This window comes from Schistocerca gregaria, chromosome 6 (genome assembly GCF_023897955.1).
Source record: "Schistocerca gregaria isolate iqSchGreg1 chromosome 6, iqSchGreg1.2, whole genome shotgun sequence".
Taxonomy (NCBI): domain Eukaryota; kingdom Metazoa; phylum Arthropoda; class Insecta; order Orthoptera; family Acrididae; genus Schistocerca; species Schistocerca gregaria.
Genome location: NC_064925.1, coordinates 530215700 through 530225246, shown reverse-complemented (window position 1 = coordinate 530225246; position 9547 = coordinate 530215700). Strand labels below are relative to the sequence as shown.

Here is a 9547-nt window from a genome sequence, read left to right as displayed (position 1 = left end):
GTTTTTTTTATGTTTTTGATAAATAATGGAATGCAGCAGATCAAGCAGTGGCAGTAGAAAGACCAAGTAAGTTATTTGTTGCCCACAGGACCAATTAACAAAAAGATAAAGTTTAGGCGATCTCTGTAATAGTAAAGTTAACAAGAGTACAACCACGAGATTTCCAGTACGAAACACGAGGTAAGAAAGAGCTCCCGCGACTGTCAAAGTGTATTCTCAGTCATCTTATTTTCCATTCTTAATTAAGATTTCCTGTGTAGATTGTATCATTCCACTGATGGTGCTCCAAGGTGTGCTCTTTTCACAAGTAGGAAAACAAAATACCATACTAGTGTTTCACAAGAAGATTTATTAATATTGACACTAGCCTTTTTAATGAGAGGTGACAAATCTTCTTCTGAGATTTAGTTGTTAGCAGGAACACTAGGCCCATGTTACAAGAAATGAGGATGAGCCATCGAGCCAGGCGCCGCTGTCGAGAGAGCGCAGGGCGGCGGCCGCTCAGTAGCCCAGCTGCTTGAGGGCGGCCAGGACGCCTGTGAAGGGCGCGTTGTAGACGATGCACACCTCGTTGTGGACGTAGTCGGTGCGGTCGTCGCTGTAGTCGTCGTTCTCGCCGGGCCCGCCCACCAGGGCGCCGGTCACCTCGTGCGGGTTGGGATCCGTGGTGCTGTACTGCGTCCAGTCACAGGTGGCGGGCAAGTCCGGGCACGACCTGTCGACGCGTTTGTCTGCGGTCAGCAAAAGTAGCACGTGCGTGCAGTACGCGACTTCATAGTTCTCCGAAAGGCACCCTACAGTGTACCGAATTAAGGCACGCAACGTTTATGCTACGCGGGGCGTTCAGTAAGTACTGCAAGAAACTTTTTTCTCGGCCAGTTTCGACTGAAAAAAAATGCTGAATTAATTGTGGGACATCGTAGAGTATTCCCGCTTCATCCCCTATAGTTTCACCAAGTTCCGACAGGCGGCAGCATTAACGTAGCCTCTAAAGTGGTGTTTGGAACAGTGATGCGTTCCAAGCCGTTAGCTGTCATTGAGTTCCTTTTGGCGGGAAACCAGAGGGTCGCAAATATTCGCTGGAGCTTGCAGAACGTCTGTGGAAAGCTGGCAGTGAACAAAAGCCCTGCGAGTCGTTGGGCGATGCGTCTGTCATCACTGCAACAAGATCACGCAAATCTAATCTCCCGAGTACCGGCCGGCCGCAAGCAGCAGTGAGTCCGGCAGTGCTGTAACACTCTCATTCGAGGTGATCGATGGATCGCAGTCGAACACCTGGTAACAACAACGACTCTGTACTATTGTACATATAAGTAATTCTTTTCATCTCATTTTTCGATCAAGTTGTGTAATTGATGTTCTGATTTCATTTCTTTTTTTTCATGACATTATGTTAAGAAAACTGTAAATAAGTTTCAATGTGAATATTAATGTTTATGTCAAATGTCAAGTAATATTGCAGTAGAATTCATATGTAACAAATGTTGAAACTGTTGTAAGAAGTTTAGAATTGTAACTGTGCGTCTGGTCCATACGTAGGTAATGTGTTAGGATATGTTGAATACAAAACTACGGGTGAATACCCGGTCTGTGAGGGAGCGGTAAAAGGTGGATGGCAGGCGAGCGCGGGAATATGCGCACGGACACTGCACGGCACAACGCGCTCAGCAGTAGTTGGAGTTTGGCACTGGTTTCAGCAACACCTTCTGGAGCGAGGAGGCTCTCCTGGAAGACGTAGCTTCACTGAGCCTCGGGTACGCCGTTCCAACGCCCGCACAGCATGACAAAATTCCATAGGCACTAAATGGAAAAGTATCGCGACGCTAAGAAGAATTAAAGTGCCGATACATCAAGGGCCATAGCTGTGGTTGTACGTGTGATCTGTGCCTCGCCATCTTGCCGCCCGCCAACCGCTGCATCGATACTAGCAGGTTGAAACTTTTAGTACTGCATTCGTATGGATCACAGAGTGAACCGTGTTTGTTTGGTGCAACAATAACCCAAATTTTACCATAATTTTTCCTCATTTAATTATCCTCACAGGGTCCTTTCCAAACGTTGTGCAGTCCGAGTGTCCCGAAATGAAAATTAAAAATTGTGCTAATAATAATTATTTGCAGAACTAGCTATATTAGAATGGTGGTTAAAGAAATCTTTTGTTAATGAACCAGTAAATGAAGAGCGAAGGTCTAACGAAGTCGAAAGATAACTTTAGTATTGATATAGCAATGAAGTTTATTATTTCGAGACAGATTTAAAGGCATTTAAATGAGCAGTAAATAAGATGAAAACAATAGTAACATATACTGGAAATGTTGGATGAATAATAAATCCACTAATCATTTTTTAAATACAGCGATCATAACAGTTTCAGGGTCCCCCCCCCCCCCCCCCCCCTTCATACATTTGAATTCTGAAGTGTCCTAAATTGGTTTGACCAGCAAAAGCTAAAGTCAATAAAAAGTCAAAATTTATCTGTGTTTTATCTTTATCAAAATTGACATTATGTGTGTGGCACGAAAGTACATTTTTTAGGGTAACCTATGCCCGATTTTAATCAGATTAATAGACAGTATAAAGTTTTGTAGTAAACATTATAGTGCAGTGTTATGTATTCATGATTTTACAAATCAGTATAGAACGTGAAAGTATCAGTTCAATAGATTTTCTGGTTATAAAATTCTACTATATTATGCAGTGTTACAACTTGTTGTTTTGCATGAATATATACCAACTTGTACAGGGAAGAAACTCAGTTATTGCCTAATCAGGCTGGCGACCGTATTATTGTCACATCGGTAGCATCTTCTGGTTTGCTTTTGACCCGTTCTGACGTGTGATTGCATTTCGAACGTACTTGACGGATCATTGTTGTTACAGAGTGGATGTAAGTCTGATTCAGGTACACGCGGTCGATATCTATTCGAAAATCCTTTCTCATAAGGTGAATCCCGCTCATTTACCACAGCACAGGCTTTAACGAGTACTGTGTCAGGGATTACAACCTCTTCAAAACTTGCGGTCTCTGTTGGTAGTGCTGACACTTACATCCACCAGTTGCAGAACTGAAAGGTATGTACCCTCTGGGCTCCTCGGCGCCTTACAGAAGACCATAAAGAGCAACGAACGACCATCTGCGTGAAGTTGCTTGCGCGTTACGAGTATGGTCGTAACAATTTTTTTATCGAACGTCGTCACAGGGGATGAAACATGGGTTCATTGCTTTGAACCGGAAACAAAACGGCAATCCATGGAGTGGCACTGAGCCGTGTGTGGCTCGCGTTGGTGCCTCTCATAGCTAGGCATCTTGTAATAGCGGTAGTGGCGTCTCGTTTTCTTAGTGTGTTCACTGGCGCCACTACGTTGGCTCGTCTTGTTTGTTCGTGAGTGGCGGCAATAGCGCTTATCGACAGGGGCAGCGACGACTTCGTTGCACGCCGTACCCTGGACGTTTAAGTTGAGTGAAGAGTTAACTCCTACTTCAAACTCGACTATTCTGAAATCTCACCTTTGGTCGGCAGGTTGTCGCTTCCAGGGCGGTTGAGCCTGGCAGCAACAAGTGAGGCGCTGAAATATTGAAGCCGTCTTCTCTACTTGTTATTCATCATTGAATTTAGTATTATTCTTATTAGTGAAGTGCAACCAGCGGTAATTTCTGATTTGTGACCGCTAACCCCCCAGTTACCTGCCCTGAAGGTTAGCGTACTTCTCCACCACTGTACCTTACCTCGTCCTGTTGATTCTGTCCGACACGGCGTGTAGTTCGACAGCCTCTTGTACTGTGCTGTGCATATTTTTTTGGATGGTTTACCTTGGTTCTAGTGTCTCCTTTGGCCTTGGGTGTTTTCTGAAGACGTAGTGCTGTCTGTCTCTTCGCCCTTGCCTAAGAATATTCCATCGTTTAGCGGTGATAGGACATTAGGCGGATTGGTCAGTCGTTCGCTAGCCGGTTAAGCTGACCCTAGTTGAGTTGCCATCGTGTTACGTGAGTACAACTCTTGGATGCTTGTCTCACCTTAGCTTATGTATGAGTTACCATCCCAGGCCGACCCTTGGAACACCTGCTGACAGCCGCTTGTCCTGATTCCTCAGATTGTGATGTTTATTTTAAAGATATTTGTGATATTCTAATTATTGTTAGTGTGTTCTTCAGCCGAGCAATAATTTCAGTTCTTTCGCAATAAGGCGTTCAGCCATGTTAGAGTAAATTTTTTTCCAAGCAAAATTGTCTTACGGGCAAATTATTTGTTGAAATGTGTGCTATTTGGAATTGTTCTTCTGACTTCTAATTCAGGCCTTCAGCCGTTTGTTATTTGAAGCTGTTTGTGGCCTTCAGCAGAGAAATTATTTCACTTCTTTAGTGATAAAGCCTTCGGCCGTTTTACAGTTGAGTTTTCTTAAGCAAATTTGTTTTAAAAGCAAGGCATTTATTTTAAAAGTGCTATTTGGAATTGTTTTCCTGACTTCTAATTCACGCTTTCAGCAGTTTATTATTTGACATTGTAGTGGCCTTCAGCCGAGTAATAATTTCACTTCTTTTATAATAAGCCCATCATAGCGACCGGGAGAGCGGTGTGCTGACCACACGCCCATCCTATCCGCATCCTCAACTGAGGATGACACGGCTGTCGGATGGTCCCGATGGGCCACTTGTGGCCTTAAGACGGAGTGCTTTTATAATAAGGACTTCAGCCGTGTTACAGTTTGTTTTAAAACGAAGTATTTATCTTAATATGAGCTATTTGGAATTGCTCTTCTAATTCAGGCCTTCAGCCGTTTGTTGTTTGAGGTTATTGTTGGTGGCCTTCGGCCGCAAAACAGTCGACCTTTTTTCCTGTGATAAGGCCTTCAGCCGTCATACAGTCAATTGTGTTTTTTAAGACTTCGTTTTAAACTTTTAATTTCTTTAAATAAAGTTTACGTATTTGTTGTGCAACCGAGAGTAACTGATTACGGCCCCGTCCACAATCGTAACCTTATCCTGTCTCATCCTGAGAAACCAGCTCTCAGGCACCACACCACTTCCCCTTCGAAGGAAAAGCTCAAAGCCGCCATTGCTGGTAAAATCATGGCGATTGTCTTCTAGGACTCTGAAGGGATTATACTGTTCATTATTCTTCCTCATGGCGCACCGATCTAGTCTGAAGTGTGTTGTACTACCCTTAACTTTAGCGTGTTCGTCGACACAAAAATGGAAATGGGCCTTACTTCTCCACGAAAACGCAAGGCGTCAACCTAGTCTCCGCACCTGAGAGAAGCTCAAAAAACTTCATTGGACTGTTCTGCCTCATCCAATCTACAGCCCGGATCCCTCACCTTCTGACTTTCATCTGTGTGGCTCAATCAAGGATGCATTCCGTGATAAGCAGCATGCATGTGAATGATGGGGAAGCTACTGATGCAGTAAGCCGGCGATCAGGAGAGTGGTGCCGTAGGCCCATACAGTCCCCCCACTAAGGTGGTGTAAGGCTGTCACAATGAAGAGAGATTAAGTTGACGGCACCACTCAATAACGTTACTGGTACACACCCGCTTCAGCCGCAATTTCAACGTTGTGTTATGCTTCGGCTGGTCTGAGGGATGGCTGCGAAGCACGGTGTTCTAAATACCGCCCATCTGTATTCGTGCGGAACCATGTCTGACGCATTCCTAAGCCTGGACAGTTGTTATCCTCTGCACGAGGCTTTCTGACAGATCTAGGATTGAAGAGGATATTCTCTTGCATCTCATTTACCAGAGATGCTCTATTTTAACATATTTTAACTTATTTACCCTAGTCATACATCCTCTGTAGACTCACATTTTAATATACATCTGAAGATGGGACGTATGTCCTAAAACCGGGTAGTGAGTTCCTGTTTAGAAATAAATAATTTTTACGACTACAGCGGATTTTATCATTGACAATGTATAACAGTCGTGGATGTCCCGTGAATAGAAACGTGTGTAAAATAGGAATTTTTAGACAAAAAGTGGGGACTCATATGGTATATTGCCAGCCGGAGTGGCCGAGTGGTTCTAGGCACTAAGGCCTGGAACGGCGCGACCGCTGCGGTCGCAGGTTCGAATCCTGCCTCGGGCGTGGATGTGTGTGACGTCCTCAGGTTGGTTAGGTTTAAGTAGTTCTAAGTTCTAGGGGACTGATGACCTCAGAAGTTATGTCCCATAGTGCTCATAGCCATTTGAACCATATGGTGTATTGGAATCCTGAATGACACTAACCTGCTTCAGGAGAAGAGAAAAGTGTGTTGCAGTACTTTCTGAACAACCCTCGTACGATGTGATTTTCAAATTTTCAACTTCACCGTTGTTCAACATTGCATGTAAGGATGGACGTTTTCAATATTTTTTGCGCAACACACACAAAAATAATGGGCATGCTTCCCTCGAACCTAGTATTGGTAATTATAAATACATAAGGCTATAAGCGTCTTTGAGAGAATGTGGAACGAGACACGGAGCAGTAGGGGCAGCTAGTAGTATGCCACCCGCAGCGCTGCAACTGGTGGGAGCCACAACTACACCTTAGCAGAGTGTGACTGACTGCAGATAGCGACCAACCGTGTTGTCTTCTCCAACGCTCCAACTACAGTTACAAGTTAATCTTGCTTGTGATCTGCGGGCACAATAATTAGACAGGAGTCAATCTAGGAAATAAAGATCGCTGCTGTCTGCAACAGTGCATAAAGTGAGTATAGCACCACATCCCAGAACACTTCAAAAATTCAGAAACAGTCCGGAAGGCGATTATTTCTTTATTTATTTTTTATTTCAAACAAAGAAAAAATTGCTCTTCAGTTGTAGCGATGCTTCGTATTTCCACCTTGATACTTTTCGATCTTTGCAGAATACAATCAAGCATAATACTTATGGATCTTTAATACGTTGACTTATTTCCCAATACCATTGTTAGCATCATATAATTCACTCGTTTCGGAACTTCCTTTCAAAATACCGGGTGATCAAAAAGTCAATATAGATTCGAAAAGTGAATAAATCACGGAATAATGTAGATGGAGAGGTACAAATAAAAAAAATCAGAATAGCAATAATTAGCATAACAAAGTAACACAAAGCAAGGATGATGTTCTTTACAGGAAATGCTCAATATGTCCACCATCATTCCTCAACAACAGCTGTAGTCGAGGAGTAATGTTGTGAACAGCACTGTAAAGCATGTCCGGAGTTATGGTGAGGCATTGGCGTCGGATGCTGTCTTTCAGTATCCCTAGCGATGTCGGTCGATCACGATACACTCGCGGCTTCAGGTAACCCCAAAGCCAATAATCGCACGGACTGAAGTCTGGGGACCTGGAAGGCCGAGCATGACGAAAGTGGCGGCTGGGCACGAGATCTTTCACGCGTCTAGCAATACGGGGTGTGTTTTTTTTTTGTTCTAATAAAACCCATGTCATTCAAAGCATGTGTGTCAATTTTTACCTCTCTATCTACATTATTCTGTGGTTTATTAAGTTTTCAAATTTATACTGACTTTTTGATCACCCGGTACTCAAGTAAGAGAAATTATATGGTTCAAATGGCTCTGAGCACTATGGGACTCAACTGCTGAGGTCATTAGTCCCCTAGAACTTAGAACTACTTAAACCTAACTAACCTAAGGACATCACACACATTCATGCCCGAGGCAGGATTCGAACTGCGACCGTAGCGGTCGTTCGGTTCCAGACTGTAGCGCCTAGAACCGCTCGGCCACTCCTGCCGCCTAAGAGCAATTACCTAGTAGGTAGAGAATCGGTTGGAGTCGCTCACTGCACTCAACGCTAAGAAACTGTGAAGAAGCGAATGGCCAAAGAGCTCCATCGAGCGGCGACCAGTGTGTGACTAAATTGATCTCTATTGCCCGCACTGTGTTCTCTTAGTTTAAATGACACTGTCACTTTAACTCTATAAAGCAATGCTGGGAGACTATGATTATTTACAACCACTTTTGGATGAGACACTAGTCACTACTCTAATTAACTTATGCATACTATACACTGATGAGACAAAATCCTGTAACTGCTCTAATTAAAAAATTCTAGGTTATTATGCAGTTGTCCGACAACATTCTTTCTGACACCCATCTTTCAGCCTGGGTCTGTGGCGGACATATTCAGCGGTAGTTGCAGATTGTTCAAGAACTCGATGGACACACTCGCTCGCCACTGAAGTCAAATTCCGTTTCGACATGCTCCCACGCAGACGCGTGACGTCACATGCTTCTAATACTCAAGCGCAACTGGTCGCTGTCAGTTGCTATCCTCCGCTATTCTTATCCCATGGTGGAATATTGTCACATATCATCTTCATCACCGTTACACAGATACCACTAAATTTCAAACATTTCGTTGTATAGCCTTTGGTAGTATGTGTGACTGCGTGTACCTTAATCTTACCAACTCGATGCAGGCAGTCTTCATGCAGCACAACATGTGCCGCAAAGGCTTATTTGTCTGTTTCTCCCCCTGTATAGTTATCCTTGTGTTCTTATCATCGCTTTTCGGCCGCTATTTTAGTAGTAAAATCGTACGTCTCCACAACTACACAGTAGCCTGTAAATTCCTGCTTTTCTTTTCTTTACAAAGGTTTGCGGTTATCCTTCAAGATGATCTCCACAAACGGGAACGAAACGTTTGGTTTCAACCGGGAAGATAGAAAATATCACGCAGGTACGGACCGTTTTTCATATTTTTATTCATTTAAAACTACCTTTTGAGAGGTTCTGCAAACTTGTTATGTTACTAGAGTGCATAGTCAATGAGTGTGCCTGTATTTTCTCCTTCGTATTCTCCTTATCCTTTAATTCAATAACCTTCTTTCTACTTCGTATACGCTTCTCTGGCAAGCAACAGGCGGGATTATCGGCAGAGGTGGCGGAGTGGGGCGGCGGGGGGCGGAGGGGGCGGGGGGGGGGGGGTGCAACAGGGGGGGGGGCTTGTAAATAATTGGTAGAAGGTGGACGAACGCGAAATTTCACAATTTTCCAACGAGAGAGTCTGTCGTCATTCCTTTGTCACTTTTCTGCATTCTTCTGAGTTTGGTGTTTCCTTTACGATATTAACAGGCATCTCTACCTCCGGCTGTCTTGGCAAAGGACAGAAGGTACTCGTGCTTGATAATTACACTACTGACCACATTAAAATTGCTACACCAAGAAGAAACCCAGATGATAAACGGGTATTCATTCGACTAATATATTATACAAGAACTGACATGTGATTACATTTCAAAGCAATTTGCGTGCATAGATCCTGAGAAATAAGTACCCAGAACAACCACCTCTGGCCGTAATAACGGCCTTGATACGCCTGGGCATTGAGTATTCATTCGACTAATATATTATACAAGAACTGACATGTGATTACATTTCAAAGCAATTTGCGTGCATAGATCCTGAGAAATCAGTACCCAGAACAACCACCTCTGGCCGTAATAACGGCCTTGATACGCCTGGGCATTGAGTCAAACAGAGCTTGGGTGGCGTGTACAGTTACAGCTGCCCATGGAGCTTCAACACGATACCACAGTTCATCAAGACTAGTGACTG

The 9547-nt window shown here is 43.8% G+C and overlaps 1 protein-coding gene across 1 annotated transcript in view; it reads right to left on the bottom strand.

Annotated features, from left to right (window-relative positions):
* Positions 1 to 329: 329 nt before the first annotated feature.
* The window catches only part of LOC126278622 (endoglucanase A-like), a 95125-nt gene continuing 85907 nt past the window's right edge, over positions 330 to 9547 (bottom strand). Inside the window, exon 8 of the mRNA XM_049978861.1 lies at positions 330 to 715. Coding sequence (XP_049834818.1) covers positions 502 to 715 — 214 coding nt within the window. The 3' untranslated portion in view covers positions 330 to 501. The remainder of the gene's footprint in view (positions 716 to 9547) is intronic.